Source organism: Capra hircus, chromosome 27, assembly GCF_001704415.2.
Source record: "Capra hircus breed San Clemente chromosome 27, ASM170441v1, whole genome shotgun sequence".
Classification (NCBI taxonomy): Eukaryota; Metazoa; Chordata; class Mammalia; order Artiodactyla; family Bovidae; genus Capra; species Capra hircus.
This window is the reverse complement of record NC_030834.1, coordinates 44136635-44159959: the sequence shown is the minus strand read 5'-3', so window position 1 is coordinate 44159959 and position 23325 is coordinate 44136635. Positions and strand designations below refer to the sequence as shown.

The 23325-nt window shown below is 44.1% G+C and overlaps 1 protein-coding gene across 2 annotated transcripts in view; it reads right to left on the bottom strand.

Annotated features, from left to right (window-relative positions):
• Positions 10368-23325, bottom strand: part of ERICH1 (glutamate rich 1) — a 45301-nt gene continuing 32343 nt past the window's right edge. Inside the window, exons 6-7 of one of the 2 annotated variants that reach the window (XR_001297353.2) lie at positions 22141-22270; positions 10368-11198 (exon numbers count right to left, since the gene is read on the bottom strand). Coding sequence is in view for 1 of the 2 variants with exons in the window: in XM_013975370.2 (XP_013830824.2) it covers positions 22197-22270 (74 nt within the window). In the remaining variant the exon portion in view is untranslated. Of the gene's footprint in view, positions 11199-21788; positions 22271-23325 lie in introns of those variants that run through there. The other variant, XM_013975370.2, reaches the window with a different exon arrangement.

Sequence of the window (23325 nt, the reverse complement as noted above, 5' to 3'; positions counted from 1 at the left end):
CTGGGCTACACCTGGGCTGCGGCAGGAGCCCTGCCAGACACGTGTTCGTCTTCAGGGCGACAAGCAGCGCTGGCCTGCTTCTCCTCCAGGCCTAGACCTTCTAACAGACAAGGCCTCTGTGGTCTCTAGACAGGAGATGACACGCCACAACTTACAGTGATAAACCCTGTTTTATTCTCACACTCAAACCCCAAAGCTGTAGGCATGCTGTAAGGGCATCAAACATAGCAAATAATGAAGCCTGCAGAGAAATGTATGTGTGTGTTAGCACAGCCAGGAGTCTCATGATCTTCTGACATTTAAAAAATCTAGCATGAATTTCATTAGTGTTCTTTTGCCCTTTGCTCACATGGACTTCAATTTTTACAAAAGTATGGATTTCATGTTTCAATTACAAGTGCTCTGGTGCACCAAATACCCACCCACATTGAGTAGCTAGTCTTTCCTTTGTTGAGGTTGGTTGGTTGTGCAGTTGGTTGTGTAGTTGTGCTGTTGGTTGGTTTAGTTCATTGTAAATTTGGTTGTGTGGTAGGTTGTTTAAGTGATTGGCTGGTTGAGTGGCTGTGTTATTGATTGCTTTAGTTGGTTGTGTGGTTGGGTTGGTTGTTTGAGTGATTGGCTGGTTAAGTAACTGTGTTGTTGACTGGTTTCATTGGTTGTGTGGTTGGCGGAGTCGTTGGTTTGGGGGTTGGTTATTGAGCAGCTGGAGGGCTAAGTATCTGTATTGCCGATGGGTTTAGCTAGTTGCATGGTTGATTGGTCCTTTTACCATCCCAGCTGCTGAATTAATTGTGCTGCTCACTTTTCCCCAAATGACCTCTCCTGATCTGCACATGGTTGATCTCTGGTGTGCTTTCTATTCTCATTCATCCTCTTTTCTCTACTCCCTCTCCCCTCTCTCTGCCACAGGCAGTCTTTCTACCATGGCCTTTTTACATGAATACATTCTTGCAAAATTTCTTCTATTGTTTTATGGGCATGGATTTTTGTGAAAATGTTTTATTGGCCATGTCACCATCATGTTTCTTACTTTCCCTCTGAGCATGTTCTTTTAGCACTGCACCTGTGAGGCTACATGTCCATCTAATTTTGCTGCTTCTAACACACACACTACATCCCCATCCACAGGTGGACACCAGGCAGCCTTCTGGTTGCAGACACCACAAGTGATGCTGACACGAGGACCTCTGTGGCAAGCTCGAGGACCTGTGTGAACTTCCCTGAGCAATATGCCCAAAGCAGAGCTGCAGAGCCACAAGTGAGGCCCACGCTTGACTAAAGTGGTTCTTGGGTCCTCTCCAGACTGGCTGCCCTGCCCACACTTCCTCCAACACCTGGTCTGAGCCTGCTTTCCAAACTCTCCTGGTTGCTTTCGTTTGTTTTCCCACAAGACTTAGAAGTTCTGTGTGCTCAGCTCTGGGGGGGTTACATTTGCACCGTAGGAGCCCCTGTGCAGTTTTCTTCCTGTGCTTCGGAAGCTGGGGGTCCTCCCAGGCTCAACCGCCCATCCTGTTTTTGGCACTCCCGTCTCTCACTTCTGGTCCATAGCAGCCTCAGACCTGCCTTCCCTCCTCTCGCCCTGCACTGAGTCCCTGGCCATCATCCACTCTTCCACTCAGGAAGCATTCACTGAGTCCCACTGTGTACCGAGCCCCGACCCACTGCTGAGGACACAATGTCAACAGCAGGTGACACACTCCCAGCCCTCCTGGAGAGTCCTGGAACCTGCAGGCGGGCTCAGTCACAGGTCACACAGACACGCAGCGGGCTAGCCTGAATGGTGAGAGCCAAGAAGGATGAGTTCAGGGGCTGGCAGAGCTGGGGACCAGCTGGGGGCCCAGAGGTGTGAGGAGGAAGTGGCCTGAGGGATGAGCAGTGAGCAGAGAATGGGGCAGACACCCCCAACACCCACTGTTGGGAGGGGAGTCCTGCTCGAGCTGCACCTGGCCCCATCCATGGAACCTCTACTGTATCTTCTCCAGAGACCCAGGAAAGGCACAGATGCTGGGCAGGACCCAGGGCTCAGAGCTTCTTAACTCATCCTCATCTCAGCCATGACCTTCACCTTCTTTGCAGGACCTGATGTGGCCAAGTCCTGAGCATCTGGGCTTGGTCAGCATGGGCTGTCAGTTGCTCAGGCCATGTAACAGTGGACCACAGACTGTGGGCATGTAAACCATAGACATCTATTTCTCAGTCCTGATCAAGTGTCGGAAAGGTATAGTGATTAAGAGCTTCCTGGTTCACAGATGGCGTCTCCTCACTGCGTCCTCATGTGGAGGAGGGCCTGAGAGCTCTGTGGAGTCTGTTATCAGGGCAATGATCCCATGCATGGGGACCCCACCTTCATGACCCTATCACCTCCCAAAGGTGTCCACCCAAAACCATCACTTGGGGCTTAGGATTTTTGGAGGGTCACAGATCATAATAAGTTACAGTAACGAGACGCATAGATGAATTTGGGTGGGGGGAGAGCAAACGTCAGTCCACAACACTGGCTGCTCTTCCAGGTAAATCGTGTTGTTTCCCATTTCTTGTACCAATAGACCAGAATTAGAGCTTCCAGTTCTGCCTTCCCCGTTGCTGTAGGTCATGAATTCGTGCCTTTAAAAGGCCTCTTCACTGCGCTTTGCGTGGGGGTGGGGGGTGGGGAATTCAGAATGGGGAGGGAAGAGAAGGGAGGGGGAGCTGTCTGAACACCATTTCCAAGCTTCCTTCCTAGCTTCCTTCTGCAACACCTATTCCTGGCAGCCTTGTGTCTGTACTGAGTGCAGCTGACCGGTCCACCTGCTACACCAGATGCTCACGTCTACCTTGATCACGACCCAGTCATCCTCACACCTGGCATCCAATCAGGCCTCTCAGCAGCCCCTCCTGTGAGAATAGATCCCCTGAGAGGGGGAGCCCATCGTGCGACACTCCCTCAAGCAGGCCTGGCTCTGAGAAGGAACCCTCTCTGTTCTCTCTACATCGAGGGCAGGGCGGAAACTGATACTGACCTTTGGTCACATGGGTCTGTCCTGCCCCAGAGCCCAAGAAGGCGGGGGCTGCTGGGGTGGTGACCCTGATGTAATTTAAACTTGGTTTCCGTTCCAGGTTCCTGACACAGAGCCTCCAAGACCCTGGATTCTCCAGTATGACATGTGACTTTTTATGTGCAAGGAGGTGACTCTTGGTGAGGACCCAGGATTGCACGATTGGGCTGGTGGCCATGGGACCGTCCTGTGACTAGAGGGCTGGGCTTTTCAGCCCTAACCTGACCTCCCTGAGGAGAGCAAAGAGCTCCTCGCCCGCCTCCCCATCCTGTCCTTAGTGCCACTGGTATTACTATTCATCTGTTTATATCACTGTTCTCTTGAAAATTTACATTAGTCCCAATCTGCTGAGTGGGAGACTCTTGAAGCTGCTTTGCTGTCACTGTGATATGTCCTTTCACAGTTGTGAGCATCTACCTGCTTCAGGAACAAGATACTCCGCACCCACCTCACACTTGTCTCCACACCTGGAACTGGCTGCTTCTCCAAGGAGCCTGGTTAACCAGGCAGAAGTGGGGGCGGCAGCGGTTCTTAACTCTGCCTCTCAGGGTCCTGGATACACTGGAAAGGTGCTGAGGACACTGTGAGCTGTGCTTGTGTGTATCAACATTTACCACGCTAGAAATTAAATAGAAATTTTAAAATACATTTATTAATTTTAAACGAACAGTAATAAACCCCTCATATGTTAACAGGAATAATACACAAGTAAAAAGTACAATTTTAAAAACAAAATTTTTAGCAAATTTACTATAGAATGAGAAAAGAGAGGAGTATGTTAATATTCTTTCCTGATAATTATGGGTAATTTTTATACAACAGCCAACCTCAACAAGTGGAAGTTTCTTAAAGGCTGGCTGTAATTGGAATATGAGAATCACGTCACATTCAAGTTTTCAGGTAAAGATCTGAATTTTGTCACAGGCTACAAGTACTGTCAGTATGTATTATATATCACACAACATATAACATTGTATATATCACACAACGTGTAACACTGCACACATGGCATGTGATACACAGTACTGCATATGACATGCAATGCATGTGGGTACATACATAAATATATACATATATACATGTGTTTGTATAACCTGTCTTTAACCTTTGCAGATGGAAACTTTGGCTGGGTTCCAGGTGGTGAGGGCTTGCTGGGTTATTTCAAGACCTTCCGTGGTGCCCACGTCTCCCACCAGCCACCTCTCTTCCCTCACAGCTTTACTGGCAAAGTTTTGTTTGTTGTGAAGTGTTTGAATTTCTTTGTAACCTGACTTGGGAGGACAGTTCAAGCACTTTCGTTCTGTGTGTTTCCCTTCACCCAGCCAGCCAACCAAAAACTTGTCGCGACTTCGTTTTTTATCGTTTTCCTTCTCATCTGTGTTGATGACACCAATGCGACCCTCCACCAAGAGGCTGCCCAGTTAGGCTGCCCAGTTGGGCTAAAAGAGGCTCAGACCTCTGAGAACAGAACAAGCCTTCTCGCAGCATCTGTGCCCTGCCCCGCTGGGAGGCCTGAGCGCACCGAGCCCTCCAGCCTGGGGGCTGCGTCCATCCTGACACAAGTGTCTGGCCCGGAACGCAGTCAGGTGAGCTACGTCCACATGCAGGGCTCATCCCTCCTGCTGCCCCTGTGACCTCTCTCCTGCTCAGGACTGGAGGAAGCACGGAATGCTGCTGGCCGATCCTTCCTCTTCTTCCCAAGAGCACAATTACCCCTCACTTCTCAGTCTTCTGCCTGGAATGCCGCGTCTGATCTAACGGCAGATACTTGGGACCCCTGACCCTCCACACCCCACCCAGGCCCTGACCCCACACCCCTGGACCCAGACCAGGCACTAAAGGCAGATGAGCCTGTGCCCTTGGTCGATCCCCCTCACAACACCATGGATGTGGAGGGAGAGGGGCACTCACCGTACCTCCAGGGGCTGTGCTTCCTCGGGCCCAGGGTGCACAGGCCTCCCAAGGTGGGAAGAACGAGCCTGGCTTGCCTTGACCTCTGGGGGCGCCACATTGCCACCCGTGGGCCCCAGAAGTGTGGGGGCCAGCACCAAGAAGCACCTGTGTCCCCTCTCCAACCTGTGTAAGGTACCCGGGGCTCTTCCGAGCCTCTCCGACCTCCAGGACCAGACATCTCTTCCACAGGCCCCTCCTCACCTCCTGAGCCTCACCTCTCTACCTCTCTCTTCTCTGTTCTCCCCACAAACCCCAGGTGAACACACCTGGGGAGACCTCGCCCTGGTGGGCTTCTCAGGAGCTGGGCCTTTGGGAGTAGATTAAGGTCAGAGGAGGTCACAGGGCAGACCCTACTCTGACGGGGTTGGGTTCCCCTCTCCCCACAAAGGAAAGGCCAGGTGAGACCCAGAAGGTGCACCTGCAGGCCAGGCAGAGGCCCTCGGCACCCAGCAGGCCTGGGTTGGGACTCCGGTCTCCAGGATGGAGGGGTCAGCATCCACCTGACATCGTGCAGCTGCAGGTGCACATGGCTCTTGGTGAGGTGTCCCGAGGGCTGCCCACTGGCCCCCAGCCCCTCACTCCAGCTGTGCCACCTCCTCATCTTCACCGGCCACCACTCTGCTCACACCAAGTAATCACATGTGGGCCAAGTTCTACTGATGACCTGGGCAGGCAGGAAACCCCCTTTCCTACTGACAGTTTGCCAAGGCACACTTCAGCCAGATTGAGATGCTTAACTCCATCAGGTAACAGGAGCTGAAGTGGGGTGTTTACCAATAGCCTCTTGGGGTTCACACTCAGCCTTCAGGGGACAGATAATCAGGAAATGGAATCGTGGCATTTTAGGAGGGCTTCTTATAGCATTTCATTGGCGGCTGCGGTGCTGGAGATGTGGGCCTGATAAGCGACCTGGGCTCCACCCTTTAGCTCTGGACCTGGGCCAAGGGTCAGGGTCCGTATAACCTGAGTCACCCCATGTAGCACTGACCCTCCACACAGTGCCACCCAAACAAGCACAGCTTCTGCCTAAAAGCAGACGTTTCCCCTAAAAAGGCAGCACAGACACTCCTCCTCAAGGTCTACAGGGTGTGGGATCCCCAAGGCTGCCCCGATGGGCCAGCACCAGGGAGCTCAGCCCACACAGGATGGGCCATCTGCATGCATTGGGTGATCTGTCTGTCTGTAGCATCCAGCACAATTGTCTTCCTACTTCAGTTGTGCTCTCCTGGTATCTTCCCCTCCCCACCTGATGGTGACTTAGCAACACAAGTTGCCATGGGGACTGATCTGCAGAGAAGGTGAACAGTTCTTGGTACAAAAGTTACATGCGCCATGTGTATGATAGACCGTGGCAATCTTGAAACCTGCAGGGAACACTGCAGTTGTGTGAAAACTGCCTTGTGTTCATACGTGAAACAGAGGTGGTACTGAGCTCAGATGGGGTAAACAGCTTTCTCACCTGCATACCTGTTGCTGGAACACCTGCAGGTCAGGTGCCACCTGGGGAAACTGCAGGATGGACTTCCAGCATGGGGGCTGGTTCCCCCACTCTCCTTTAATGCCAACTGACCACCCGATTTCTCTGATGTCCAGAGTTCCCCAAATTATAAGGCTCCTCTTTGGAGTTTGGCCCCCCAGAGAGAACAACTGTAAGGACCTTTAGGAACTATATTCTTCGGGAGAAGTGTTTTTGCCAAGCTCAGCACCTCCTTTAATATGGTTTCAGTCTTTCTCTTGAATATACAACCTTTTACTTATTGAATCAAGTAGAAGGAAATGTAATGCCTGTTAGTTTTAACAGGCCCATCTTCCTTTGAGTCTTTTACTATAAAATTCTTCCCAACCATCAGCATGGCTGTCATCCTCCACTATCTCCCGGAATTTGCTCAAATTCATGTCCACTGAGTAGGTGATGCCATCCAGCCATCTCATCCTCTGTCCCCCGCTTCTCCTTTTGCCCTCAATCTTTCTCAGCATCAGGGTCTTTTCTAGAGAGTTGACTAGAAACATGAGATTATCAGGTGGCCGAAGTATTGGAACTTCAGCTTCAGCATCAGTCCTTCCAATGAACATTCAGGACTGATTTCCTTTAGGATGGACTGGTTTGATCTCCTTGCAGTCCAAGGAACTCTCAAGAGTCTTCTCAAGCACCACAGTTTGAAAGCATCAATTCTTCAGCACTAGCTTTCTTTATAGTCCAACTCACATCCATACATAACTACTGGAAAAACCATAGCCTTGCCTATACAGGCCTTTGTCAGCAAAGTAATGTCTCTGCCTTTTAATACCCTGTCTAGGTTTGTCATAGCTTTTCTTCCAAGGAGCAAGAGTATTTTAATTTCATGGTCATAGTCACCATCTGTAGTGATTTTGGAGCCCAAGAAAATAAAAAGTCTGTCACTGCTTCCACTTTTTCCCTTTTATTTGCCATGATGTGATGGGATGCCATAATCTTAGTTTTTTGAATGTTGAGTTTAAGCCAGCTTTTAACCCTCCTCTTTCATTCTCATCAAGAGGCTCTTCAGTTCCTCTTGGTTTTCTGCCATCGGGTGGTATCATATGCAGTATATCTGAAGTTGTTGATATTTCTCCTGGCAATCTTGATTCCACCTTGTGATTCATCCAGCCTGGCATTTCACATAATGTACTCTGCAAATAAGTTCAATAAGCAGTGACCAATATACAGACTTGACTTACTCCTTTCCCAGTTTTGAACCAGTCTGTTTTTCATGGTCAATTAAGGTCAAGCAAACATTTCTTCATCCACAAAGTAGGGATGATAATAACTGTTAAATTCTTGATAGACTGTGAGAACAGAAGAATATTAGATGTAAGGGATTTATCACATACCTGGCAGACAGTAGGTGCTCAATAAATATTAGTTCCCCTCTTCTTCATTCTCCATTATAATAAAAAAAACTGGATGAGCACCTAAATCTGCAATGAGAATACTGCAGAGAAAAAAATGGATTATACTGTGGAGTCTGTGAGGATGAGTTGATGAGGCTGCCCTCTGATTTCTGCAGACATATTTACTTGATGTTGGTTCTGTGATCACTGCCTTGATGGCAGACTCCTGGCAGTTGTTATCAGTTAAAACATTTATTATTTTAGGACATTTCTAGTAAGGGTATTGTTTGGTTGCTAAGCCATGTCCAACTTTTTACAATCCCATGGACTGTAGCCCACCAGGCCCTTTTTGTCCATGGGATTTCCCAGGGAAGACTACTAGAGCGGGTTGCCATTTCCTTCTCCAGGGGATCTTCCCAATGCAGGGATCGGGAACTCACGTCTCTTGAGTCTCCTGCATTGGCCAGCAGATTCTTTTACCACTGAGCTACCAGGGAAGCCCTAGAAAGAGTAGTGGTGACTAAATCTGAAGAGGAGATATTCTTGGGCATAACTGCCAGTAGAAATGTATCAAAATTTTGAACCAACAGCATAGCTGCTGACTGAAATATCTCCTTGTTGGTGCAGACAGAAGATAGCCACAAGGTGAAGCACCTCCCTCTTTCATCTGCTGTCACCTCCCAGCATTTCTGCCTTCCTCCTGTATTTCCAGACATCCTCGTCCTATCTCTTTTAGCTCAGGTATCACCTTTATGAAGCCCTCTTTCTCTCTTGATTCTTCCACGAAGGTAATTTCTCTCTATCTAATTCTGATAACGTATCACCTATACATTCTCACCAACACCTTGCTCATCTCACTTTCTACTTTCTATCTTTAAAAGTGCTGTGTGATACTAAGCAAGTCCCCTAAATTCTCTGGTCAAGAGAGAATTCTTTCTTGCAAAATGAAAGGAGATGAATGATTCCATCTGAACATCCATGGGGCCTAGAAGGTGAAGGTGACCAAGGGCATCTGGTCTACCCTGGTGACTGAAGACATCTGGTCTATGTAGGACATGGATCTGAAGGGCTGGCAGCAGCTAACCACACTAACAGCAGGTCCTTTGGAAGGAAGACCTAAGTGGTCACCTTAAGTGGCCTGTTTAGTGACCAGTGCAAGATCTGTGCCAGGTGCTATGGGCCAAGATGGTACCAGAAGGGTCATTGCCAGTGGCTGCATGCAAGGACAAAGGACTTGAAGCCCTGTAACCAGCTGGTTTTAAATGAAGCAGAAGGGAGACAATCCTGGCAGCTTGACTCTACCAGGGGAAGCCTTCCAGACCCTGGTCTTTCCCAGGTCTACTGGCCTCCGAGGAATTGCTGGCAGGTGGGCAGAGGCTCAGGGGGAGCTGGGGCTTGTGGGGGCCTCAGGGAGGTGAGAGTAGCCTCCACGGGCAGTCAACAAGAAAACCAGGACCTTGGTCCCATAGCCACAGGAACAGAATCCTGTGCACAGCCTCTAGGTCCCAAACCCAGGACACAGCTGGCCAAGCCTGGGCCTGACCCATGGGCACTGGGATGCAATGAAAGATGCTGTTTTAGCCACTAAAATTGTGGTAGTCTGTCATGTGGAGTGGGTTTTGGGGACCCTGCAACTCCTCGAGTTGTGCAGTGTCTCCGTGTGTGGTGGGGAAGCTCTGTGCACCCTTCATACTTTGGAGGGGACCCAAGTTTTCACCAGACTCTCTGAATGAGAAGACAAGCGCCACAGAAAAACTGGGCACTGACAGGAAAACCCAGAGCCGGCCAAGTGGGGATGAATGAACCCAGGACAATTTCTTCTGAAAACACTGAGCCTCCGGCTCTGGGGGACAGTGGCGAGACTCGGCCACCTCTTCCACTCACTGAGGCTTTGGGGTTTAGGAAAGCTTGGGGGCTTGCCTGGCACACCCACCTCACTGTCAGCAAGCTGATGAGCACTCCTCATATTCTTGAGAGCTTCCTCTGTCTGCATTAATTGGTATGGTTTACAGAAAACAAGTGGCACGGACTGAATAAGCATCCTGCATGACTGTAAAAGATAAGTTGATCTAATTATCATCCAACTGCAATCACAGTGGGAGAATCAGATTATTGTATTTATGCTGACACAGAGACATGATTTATTTGTTTTCTAGACGAGGCATTTTTCTTCTTGAAATTAGGATGATCCACAAAACTGATTAACCCCAACTACCCTACCTGTTCAGTTACACCCTTGTTCCTCTGTACCTCTGGGGTGTGGTCAGAGAGACTTGTACTGGTTGGTGGCCCGTCCTGGTTGGTGGCCTGGCCTGGTTGGTGACCTGTCCTGGTCTACCAGTGAGCTGATAGAAGGGTTTACAGGGATTCTGTGCTGATACCAGAAAGAATCAAGTAAAGGTCAAGTCCTATCTGCAAATAAGTTTTCCCTGGAATCCATCAACAGTGTGTCCACCTGCTGGACATGGAAAAGATGTAAATTGTGTATAACTAAAAGATGCAAATTGGAGGTGGAGAAATAACAGGAAATTATGAATCAGCCAATACTTTATTTTTATACCAGCAAATGTGTCATTAATTGGGAGGCATCTTAATAGAAGAATTACAACCTGGTGAATCAGAAAGCCAGGTGTCCTGCCCAAGGCAGTGGGATGTTCTGGAGAGGAGGCAGCAGGCTGACATCACCTGCCTGCCAGTGACCTCTCAACCCTGCGGTGAAGGGGACATGATTCCCCGGCCTCTGACCTCACCAATATGACATCTCAGGGAAAGAGGAAGAGGCAGTGGCAGCAGCTGAGTATGTCTCCATTGAGGGGTAAGTGAAGGCTGTTGTGGGTGTAGACAGGAAGCTGCCACAGCTCCTACTTCGGGGTGTGGCTGTGTTCTTTTTCCATCTCCATGGGGAAAATGGATCATCATCCACTCTCAAGGAGGCAGCCCCTGGGTACAGTAGGCCCATCCTGCTTGGTGGCCCATCCTGAATGATGGACCTCTCCTGGTTGGTGGCCTGTCCTAGTTGGTGGATTTGTCCTGGTCGGTGGACCTGTCCAGGCTAGTGACCCATCCTGGTCAGTGGACCTGACCTGGTCGGTCACCTCTCCTGGCTTATGGCCCTGTCCTGGTTGGTGGCACATCCTGGTTGGGCCTGTCCTTGTCCAGGCCTGGTTTGCGGCTCCACTTGCCAACTTTTATTAAGCCTGGGTAGCTTCACAGAAACCAGTCTTAAGTTGACAGATCTCCAGAACCAGTAGGGCATCCTTGCTGATTCATCTGACTCTAGGAGGTTCCACTTAGTGGGACAGACACCTCTTAAGAACACAGTGAGGTGAGGGAGAAACGGAACCCTGGAGAATGGTGCATCTATGGTGGAAGGAAAGAAATAAAATTATCTTTTCCACAGATGATATGATCTTATATGAAGAAAACTCTAATGATTACACACACACACACACACACACACACACACACACACACAACTGTTAAGAGCTAATACATGAATTCAACAAACTAGTGGGATACAAAATCAATATGAAAAATCAGCTGCATTTCAAAAAATCAGCTGCATTTCTGTATACCAGCAATGAACAATCTGAAGAGAAAATAAAAACAATTCCATTTATGGGACCATATCTCAATATAATAATAGATATTTATAACAAACTCACAGCCAACATAACATTCAATGGTGAAAAGTTGAAAGCCCTGTCACTAAAATCTGGAACAAGACAAGGATGCCCACTCTTACTACCACTTCTATTCAACAGTGTTGAAGGTCCTCACCATAGCAATCCGACAAGAAAAAGGAAAAGTATATAAACTGGAACAGAAGAGGTAAAATTATCATTATATGCAGATGGCATGACACCATATAAGAAAACCCTAAAGACTCCACACAGAAACTACTAGAACTGATAATTTCAGCAAAACAGCAGGATGCAAGATCAACATATACAAATTGGTTGCATTTCTTTAGACTCACAGTGAAATGTCAGAAAGGCCAAGTAAAACAAACAATTCCTTTTAAAATTGCATTTAAAAAGTACTTGACAGAAAACAACAAAATTCTGTAAAGCAATTATCCTTCAATTTAAAAAATTAATTATTAAAAAAACAACTTAGGAATAAACCTGACCAAGAAGGTGAAAGACTTATATGCTGAGAACTATAAAACATTAATAAAGGAAATTGAAGATGATTCAAAGAAATGGAAAGATAACCCATATTCTTGGATTAGAAGAATTAATATTGCTAAAATGGCCATACTACCCAAAGCAATCTACAGATTGAATGTGATCGCTATCGAATTACCCATGACATATTTCACAGAACTAGAACAGATAATCCCAAAACTTATATGGAACCATAAAAGACTCAGAATTGCCAAAGCAATTCTGAGGAAAAAGAACAGAAAAGGAGGTATAACCCTCCTGGACTTCAGACAGTACTACAAAGCTGCTGCTGCTGCTGCTGCTAAGTCACTTCAGTCATGTCCGACTCTGTGCGACCCCATAGACAGCAACCCACCAGGCTCCTCTGTCCATGGGATTTTCCAGGCAAGAGTACTGGAGTGGGGTGCCACTGTCTTCTCCAACTACAAAGATACAGTAATCAAAACAGCATGGTACCAGAACAAAACAGATATATGGGTCAATGGAACAGAACAGAGAGCCCAGAAATAAAATCCACATACCTATAGTCAATCTTCAGCAAAGGAGGCAAGAACATGTAATGGAGAAAAGACAGTCTCTTCAGTGTTGGGAAAGCTGGACATGCACATGTAAATCAATGAAGTTAAGGACAAACCCTCATACAAAAATACACTCAAAATGTAAGACATGACACCATAAAATTCCATGGACAAAACATTCTGTGACATAACTTGTACCATTCAGTCTCCCAAGACAATAGAAATAAAAGCAAAAATAAACAAATGGGACTCAATCAAACTTATAAGCTTTTGTACTGCAAAGAAACCATCAATAAAACAAAAAGATAGCCTATGGACTGGGAGAAGATATCTGCAAATGACATGACTGACAAGGGCTTAATTTCCAAAATACATTATACAAACAGCTCATACAGCTCAATATTAAACAACCCAATCAAAAGATGGACAGAAAACCTAAATAGACATTTCTCCAAAGAAGACATACAAATGGCCAACAGGCATATGGAAAGATGTTCAACATCACTAATTATTAGAGCAAAGCAAATCAAAACTACAATAAGGTACCACCTTACACTGCTCAGAATGGACCTGATTAAAAAGTCGACAAATAATAACTACTGGAGAGGGAATGGAAAAAAGGGAACCCTCCTACATTGCTGGTTGGAATGTAAGCTGGTACAGCCACTATGGAGAACAGTATGGAGGTTCCTCAAAAAACTGGAGTTGCCATATGACCCAGTATAAAGAGCTCATAATTCAATGACAAAAAGCTAATAATCTAATTCACAAATGGGTAATAACTTCAAGCATGTCTCCAAAGAGGAGAACAGCTAATGAGTACATGGAATGTAAACTGAAACTACCACGAGATGCCTTTACACAACCACGAGGATGACTGTTACGAGAAAAGTGGAAAATAACAAGTATTGGTGGGGACGCAGAGAACTCAGCACTTCTGTTTGGCTGGTGGGGATGAAGATAGCACACCTCCTGGGGACCACAGCCTGGAAGTTCCTCAAAAGGTTAATGTAGAATTATCATCTGACCCAGCTATTCCACTCCCAAGAGAACTGAAGAAAATGTCCACACACAATTTTGTACGTAATGTTCACAGCAGCATTATTCATAAGAGGAAACAGGGGCAACAACCCAGTGTCCATGGACAGATGGTAGATAAACAGTGAGGAACATCGTTCAGCCTAAAACAAGGGAAGATAGTCATGATGACCTCATGATGCTATGAATGTACTTAATGCTACTAAATCACATACTTCAAAATGGCATATTTATGTTACATATATTTTACCACAATAAAAAATGTATATTTTTATAGACAGAGACAATGTTGTCCTATAATACTGCATTGACTGGTGTTTTGAAAACTCAACCTCACTGAAAACTGGTGATGGCTTCCACAACAAGAGGAAACAGGGTAACGGTCCTAAGATGGTGGAGGAATAGGACGGGGAGACCACTTTCTCCCCCACAAACTCATCCAAAGAACATTTCAACGCTGAGTAAATTCTACAAAACAACTTCTAAATGCTAGCAGAGGACATCAGGCACCCAGAAAAGCAAATCACTGTCTTCAAAAACAGCTACGAAAAATATAAAAGACGAAAAAAGAGACAAAGGAGGTAGGGAGGGAGCTCCATCCCAGGAAGGGAGTCCTGTCCCGGGAAGGCAGTCTTAAAGAGAGCAGTTTCCAAACACCAGGAAACACTCTCGCTGCCAAGTCTGTGGCAAGCCTTGGAAGCACAAAGGGCAACATAACAGGGAAGAAAAATAAATAAATAATTAAAACTAACAGATTACAAGCCCAACGGTAACTCCCCCAGTGGAAAAGCAGCGCAGACGTCTGCATCCACCACTAGCAAGTGGGGGCTGGGCAGGGAGGCATGGGCTGCAGTGTTTTTTAAGAATCGGGCCAGAATGCCGTGAGTGTAACCAGAGCGAACTAACTTGGGCTAGCACACCAGACTGTGGGATAGCTACCACGCGAAAAGCTCTAACATAAGACACAGCCAGGACCGCACACAGAACAAAGGATGGAACAGAAATAGACGGGTGCAGACCAACCCCCTCCAGTGACAGGCAGCCAGAGCCGTAAAGGCTGGAAGGGGGCGATCGCAGCCCTGGAGAGACTTTACCTACCAAACTGCAAGCAGGCTTCTTTGGTAAGGCTTCTTGGGGTCCTGGACAGTCACCATCTGCCTGACAAGGGGCGCCAGCGGCACACCCAGAACACTGAGCAGCAGGGACGGGAAAGGCGATAAGCCGCAGCGACTGCGCTCGCCAAACACCTGAGCTACTCGGTCCTGGGAAGGGCACAAAACGCAGGCCCAACTGAATCTGCACCTCTGAGGGCTACCTGAGTGCCGAGCCTGAGCAGCTTAGACTGGGGAGGTGCATGCAGCCTAGGGCCGGCCTCAGACGGTTCCCGGCGGAGCAATGTAGAGCCTGAGCGGTGTGCGCCATGTGTAGGGGCAGGCCCAGTGTGGCTGAGACACTGCGAGCACACACCAGTGTTATTTGTTTGCAGCATCCCTCCCTCCGCACAGTACGACTGAACAAGTGAGCCTAAAAAAAGAAGTGTCCACCACCGCCCCCCTTGTGTCAGGGCGGAAATCACTGAAGAGACCAGCAAACAGAAGAAGCTAAACAGAGGGAACCACCTTGGAAGTGACCCCACACTTCCCACATCACCAGAGGAAATCACAGAAATATCTTTACTATTTTTACGACCATTCTCTTTTTGTTGTTGTTTTTTCTTTTCTTTTTCTTTTCTTTTTTTTTACTTTTTAAAATTTATAAGTCCTCTATTTCTCCTTTAATTTTAATTTTTATAACCTACTATTACTTTTCAAAAAAAAAAGACCCTATTTTTAAAGCAAATGCCGTATATACATTTTTTTTGTGGTTGCTGTTGTTTTTTAATAATTCTCATGACTTTGTTTTTCTTCTTCTTCTTCTTTTCTTTAATATTATATATTTGAAAATGCAACCTCTATTTTAGATTTTTAATCTTTCCTTTTTGGTATCTGTTGTCAATTTTGTACATATAAAACCCAATCTTCAGTACCCAATTTTACCTGAGAGCGAGATTACTGGCTTGACCACTCTCTTCTCCTTTGGACTCTCCTTTTTCTCCACCAGGTTGTCTCTGTCTCTTCCTTCCCTCTTCTCTTCTCTACCCAACTCTGTGAATCTCTGTGTTCCAGACAGTGGAGAACACCTAAGGAACTGGTTACTGGCTGGATCTGTCTCTCTCTTTTTCATTTCCCTCTTTTATCCTCCTGGCCACCTCTGTCTCCTTCCTCCCTCTCCTCTTCCCTGTATAACTCCATGACATCTCTGAGCGGTCCAGACTGTGGAGCGCACATAAGGAAGTGATTACTGGCTAGCTTGTTCTCTCCTCTTTTGATCCCACCTCATCTCATTCCAGTCACCTCTAACTACCCCTTCCCTCTTCTCTTCTCCATGTAACTCAGTGAACCTCTCTGGGTGTCCCTCAATGTGGAGAAACTTTTCATCTTTAACCTAGATGTTTTATCATTGGTGCTGTATAGATGGAGAAGTCTTGAGGCTACTGTAAAAATAAAACTGAAAACCAGAAGCAGGAGGCTTAAGTCCAAATCCTGAGAACATCAGAGAACTCCTGAATCCAGGGAACATTAATCGATAGGAACTCATCAAACACCTCCATACCTACACTGAAACCAAGCACCACTCAAGGGCCAACAAGTTCCAGAGCAAGACACACCATGCAAATTCTCCAGCCACACAGGAACACACCCCTGAGCTTCAATATACATGCAGCTCAAAGTTACTCCAAAACCACAGACATCTCATAACTCATTACTGGATACTTCATTGCACTCCAGAGAGAAGAAATCCAGCTCCACTCACCAGAACTCCTACACAAGCCTCCCTAACCAAGAAACCTTGACAAGCCACTGATACAACCCCACCCACAGCGGGGAAACTCCATAATAAAGAGAACTCCACAAACTACCAGAATACAGAAAGGCCACCCCAAACGAAGCAATATAACCAAGATGAAGAGACAGAGGAATACACAGCAGGTAAAGGAACAGGAGAAATGCCCACCAAACCAAACCAAAAGGAAGAGATAGGGAATCGACCTGATAAAGAATTCCGAATAATGATAGTGAAAATGATCCAAAATCTTGAAATCAAAATGAAATCACAGATAAATAGCCTGGAGAAGATGCAAGAGAGATTTAACAAGGACCTAGAAGAAATAAAAAAGAGTCAATATATAATGAATAATGCAATAAATGAGATCAGAAACACTCTGGAGGCAACAAATAGTAGAATATCGGAGGCAGAAGATAGGATTAGTGAAATAGAAGATAGAAGGGTAGAAATAAATGAGTCAGAGAGGAAAAAAGAAAAACAAATTAAAAGAAATGAGGACACTCTCAGAGACCTCCAGGACAATATGAAATGCTCCAACATTCAAATTATAGGAGTCCCAGAAGACAAAAAAAAAGACCATGAGAAAATCCTTGAGGAGATAATAGTTGAAAACTTCACTAAAATGGGGAAGGAAATAATCACCCACGTCCAAGAAACCCAGAGAGTTCCAAACAGGATAAACCCAAGGCGAAACACCCCAAGACACACATTAATCAAATTAACAAAGATCAAACACAAAGAACAAATATTAAAAGCAGCAAGGGAAAAACAACAAATAACACACAAGGGGATTCCTATAAGGGTAACTGCAGAATTTCAATAGAAACGCTTCAGGCCAGGAGGGAATAGCAAGACATACTTAAAGTGATGAAAGAAAATAACCTACAGCCAAGATTACTGTGCCCAGCAAGGACCTCATTCAAATATGAAGGAGAAATCAAAAGTTTTACAGACAAGCAAAAGCTGAGAGAATTCAGCACCACCAAACCAGCTCTCCAACAAATGCTAAAGGATATTCTCTAGACAGAAAACACAAAAAGGGTGTATAAACCCAAACCCAAAACAATAAAATAAATGGCAACGGGATCATACTTATCAATAATTACCTTAAACGTAAATGGGTTGAATGCCCCAACCAAAAGGCAAAAACTGGCTGAATGGATACAAAAACAAGATCCCTATATATGCTGCCTACACGAGACCCACCTCAAAACAAGGGACACATACAGACTGAAAGTGAAGGGCTGGAAAAAGATATTCCACACAAATAGAGACCAAAAGAAAGCAGAAGTAGCAATACTCATATCCAATAAAATAGACTTTAAAACAAAGGCTGTGAAAAGAGACAAAGAAGGCCACTACATAATGATCAAAGAATCAATCCAAGAAGATATAACAATTATAAATATATATGCACCCAACATAGGACCACCACAATATGTAAGACAAATGCTAACAAGTATGAAAGGGGAAATTAACAATTAACACAATAATAGTGGGAGACTTTAATACCCCACTTACATCTATGGACAGATCAACTAAACAGAAAATTAACAAAGAAACACAAACTTTAAATGATACAATAGACCAGTTAGACCTAATTGATATCTATAGGACATTTCACCCCAAAACAATGAATTTCACCTTCTTCTCAAGTGCTCACGGAACCTTCTCCAGGATAGATCACATCCTGGGCCATATATCTAGCCTTGATAAATTCAAAAAAACAAATCATTCCAAGCATCTTTTCTGACCATAAGGCATTAAGATTAGATCTCAATTATAGAAGAAAAACAATTAAAAATTCCAAAGTATGAAGGCTGAACAACACACTTCTGAATAACCAACAAATCACAGAAGAAATCAAAAAAGAAATCAAAATATGCATAGAAACGAATGAAAATGAAAACACAACAAGCCAAAACCTGTGGGACACTATAAAAGCAGTGCTAAGAGAAAAGTTCATAGCAATACAGGCATACCTCAAGAAATAAGAAAAAAGTCAAATAAATAACCTAACTCTACACCTAAAGCAACTAGAAAAGGAAGAAATGGAGAACCCCAGAGTTAGTAGAAGGAAAGAAATCTTAAAAATTAGGGCAGAAATAAATGCAAAAGAAACAAAAGAGACCATAGCAAAAAATCAACAAAGCCAAAAGCTGGTTCTTTGAAAGGATAAATAAAATTGACAAAACATTAGCGAGACTCATCAAGAAACAAAGGGAGAAAAATCAAATCAATAAAATTAAAAATGAAAATGGAGAGATCACAACAGACAACACAGAAATACAAAGGATTATAAGAGACTACTATCAGCAATTATATGCCAATAAAATGGAAAACATGGAAGAAATGGACAAATTCTTAGAAAAGTACAACTTTCCAAAACTGAACCAGGAAGAAATAGAAAATCTTAACAGACCCATCACAAGCATGGAAATTGAAATTGTAATCAGAAATCTTCCAGGAAACAAAAGCCCAGATCCAGACTCCTTCACAGCTGAATTCTACCAAAAATGCAGAGAAGAGCTAACACCTATCCTACTCAAACTCTTCCAGAAAATTGCAGAGGAAGGTAAACTTCCAAACTCATTCTGTGAGGCCACCATCACCCTAATACCAAAACCTGACAAAGATACCACAAAAAAAGAAAACTACAGGCCAATATCGCTGATGAACATAGATGCAAAAATCCTTAACAAAATTCTAGCAATCAGAATCCAACAACACATTAAAAAGATCATACACCATGACCAAGTGGGCTTTATCCCAGGGATGCAAGGATTCTTCAACATCCACAAATCAATCAATGTAATTCACCACATTAACAAATTGAAAAATAAAAGCCATATGATTATCTCAATAGATGCAGAGAAGGCCTTTGACAAAATTTAACATCCATTTATGACAAAAACTCTCCAGAAAGCAGGAATGGAAGGAACATAGCTCAACATAATAAAAGCTATATATGACAAACCCACAGCAAACATTATCCTCAATGGTGAAAAATGGAAAGCATTTCCCCTAAAGTCAGGAACAAGACAAAGGTGCCCACTTTCACAGCTACTATTCAACATAGTTCTGGAACTTTTGGCCACAGCAATCAGAGCAGAAAAAGAAATAAAAGGAATCTAGATTGGAAAAGAAGTAAAACTCTCACTGTTTGCAGATGATATGATCCTCTACATAGAAAACCCTAAAGACTCCACCAGAAAATTACTAGAGCTAATCAATGAATATAGTAAAGTTGCAGGATATAAAATCAACACACAGAAATCCCTTGCATTCCTATACACCAATAATGAGAAAGTAGAAAAAGAAATTAAGGAAACAATTCCATTCACCATTGCAATGAAAAGAATAAAATACTTAGGAATATATATACCTAAAGAAACTAAAGAGCTGTATATAGAAAACTATAAAACACTGGTGAAAGAAATCAAAGAGGACACTAATAGATGGAGAAATATACCATGTTCATGGATCAGAAGACTCAATATAGTGAAAATGAGTATACTACCCAAAGCAATCTACATATTCAATGCAATCCCTATCAAGCTACCAGTGGTATTTTTCACAGAGCTAGAAGAAATAATCTCACAATTTGTATGGAAATACAAAAAACCTCGAATAGCCAAAGCAATCTTGAGAAAGAAGAATGGAACTGGAGGAATCAACTTGCCTGACTTCAGGCTCTACTACAAAGCCACAGTCATCAAGACAGTATGGTACTGGCACAGAGACAGAAATATAGATCAATGGAACAAAACAGAAAGCCCAGAGATAAATCCACACACCTATGGACACCTTATCTTCAACAAAGGAGGCAAGAATACACGAAGGAGTAAAGACAATCTCTTTAACAAGTGGTGCTGGGAAAACTGGTCAACCACTTGTAAAAGAATGAAACTAGATCACTTTCTAACACCATACACAAAAATAAACTCAAAATGGATTAAAGATCTAAACGTAAGACCAGAAACTATTAAACTCCTAGAGGAGAACATAGGCAAAACACTCTCTGACATAAATCACAGCAGGATCCTCTATGATCCACCTCCCAGAATCCTGGAAATAAAAGCAAAAATAAACAAATTGGATCTAATTAAAATTAAAAGCTTCTGCACAACAAAGGAAACTATAAGCAAGGTGAAAAGACAGCCTTCTGAATGGGAGAAAATAATAGCAAATGAAGCAACTGACAAACAACTAATCTCAAAAATATACAAGCAACTTATGCAGCTCAATTCCAGAAAAATAAATGACCCAATCAAAAAATGGGCCAAAGAACTAAATAGACATTTCTCCAAAGAAGACATACAGATGGCTAACAAACACATGAAAAGATGCTCAACATCACTCATTATCAGAGAAATGCAAATCAAGACCACAGTGAGGTATCATTTCACACCAGTCAGAATGGCAGCGATCCAAAAGTCTACAAGCAATAAATGCTGGAGAGGGTGTGGAGAAAAGGGAACCCTCTTACACTGTTGGTGGGAATGCAAACTAGTACAGCCACTATGGAGAACAGTGTGGAGATTCCTTAAAAAACTGGAAACAGAACTGCCTTATGACCCAGCAATCCCACTGTTGGGCATACACACCAAGGAAACCAGAACTGAAAGAGACATGTGTACCCCAATGTTCATCACAGCACTGTTTATAATAGCCAGGACATGGAAACAACCTAGATGTCCATGAGCAGATGAATGGATAAGAAAGCTGTGGTACATATATACACAATGGATTATTACTCAGCCATTAAAAAGAATACATTTGAATCAGTTCTAATGAGGTGGATGAAACTGGAGCCTTTTATACAGAGTGAAGTAAGCCAGAAAGAAAAACACCAATATAGTATACTAACACATATATATGGAATTTAGGAAGATGGTAATGATAACCCTGTATGCGAGACAGCAAAAGAGACACAGATGTTTAGAACGGACTTTTGGACTCTGTGGGAGAGGTAGAGGGTGGGAGGATTTGGGAGAATGGCATTGAAACATGTATACTATCATGTAAGAAATGAATCACCAGTCTATGTTCGATACAGGATACAGGATGCTTGGGGTTGGTGCACAGGGATGATCCAGAGAGATGATATGGGGTGGGAGGTGGGAGGGGGTTCAGGATTGGGAACATGTGTACACCCGTGGCTGATTCATGTCAATGTATGGCAAAACCAATAGAGTACTATAAAGCAAAATAAAGTAAAAATAAAATTAAAAAAAAGAGGAAATAGGAAAAATAGGTTCTTGATATTATTCCCAAAGTAGAGAAGAGGAAAAAAGAGAAGAAAACAATAAATAAATTCAATTACTGTAGAATCAAACTACTTAAAATGGACATTTTAATACCCAGACAACATTCTTAAACTGTCAGACACAAGTGATTTAAAACTTTATAAAAATATATATATATATAGCTTCAAACTATACAGTTTACTCAGTTTAACAGAATTTCCATTTTAAATTTAAGACATACAAAATTTCAAAGAAATTTTCAAGTTTTTCCCAATTTATCACCTGAAGTCTCAGATTACACTTACCTATTATGTACAAACACATAAATAAATAATATGGCAGAAACGTCCTCAGAGTTCCCAGGGTCTGGGTTATAAAGAAAGCTTAGAAGAGAATTTCATCTCCTCTGTGTACAGGAAGTAAGTCTCAGACCATTTCATACCTGTCTTTTCTAGTTTCTTGTCAAATATTAGCTCTTTTTAAACAGATACACTGATTTCATTCATCGTTTTTCTCAGGAAGGATATGTGTGATCCAGTAATTAAAGAAAGCTGAGATTACTTGGGCATATTCTGAAAAGCAGAAAGACAACAGAACGAAAAATAAAACAAAAAGAAAAATTATAAATTATTATTTTGCAACTATTAGTTCTTAGGCCAAAAGTAAATCCTGAATTAATCAAATGAAACAGAACTTAGGAGTTGAAATGACACTAATAGCACACTTGTAAATCACACAAAAGTATAGGTCAGTCTGGAATGTTTGTATTTCACTTTACAACATCACACCCAATACTACATGCTTAAAACCTGAGCTTGAAAAAACTGCATACGAAGTGAAAGAGAAACATAAGTTTACACCAAAGGTGGACAAAGCAGCAGGAAGTTAGAAGCATACTTCTAAGTGAAACGAGCTGCGATGGATGGCACTTAGGTTTCAGGAACTGTCCCAGGAACGGCTGAGCAAAATGCCTGAGCTGAGGGCACAGCCCCTCGTTTCAGGCCTTGCTCTTTGTAAAGATGCTCACGGCAGGGAATGCCAGGTCCAAGGCTCCAACCCCAAGGCTTAGACCTTGGTGCCCTTGGGACAGCTGATTGCTGCTGAGGCTGAGATGCATTTCTGAGAAGAGGCTGGGACTGTGGGCTGGGGCCCATCTCGTGCTCCATACAGAAGTGTGCCAAGATGCCTCCAAATGCATGGTCTGTCCTGCCCCAGGCAAGCCCCCTGGCCCTCCAGCCTCACGCATGATGATGCCTAATATGGACACAGAGGACTCAGGAGGGTTCAGGGCGGGGATGCCCACAGGGTCTTCATGATGTGCAGAGAACAATACAAACCCCACAGATGGTAACTGTATGTACATGCAGATGACAGAATGCAGTATGTCAGACCAACTGTAGAAACACGTGCACTGGCTATGGATATGCTGCCACACCCAGTTAATGAAACACCCACAAACTAGGAAAACTAACTGCTGAGGCAGCAGAGAGAGAAAGGGCCCGGTGTCTGCTATTGAAATGCTACTATTTCCAGGCTGATCCCATTGACAGGAGGGATGCAGCTACTGATTAAGCTTCATAAGCTAGTTGTATGAAAAAGAAAACAATTTCAGAATTCTAAAGCTGAC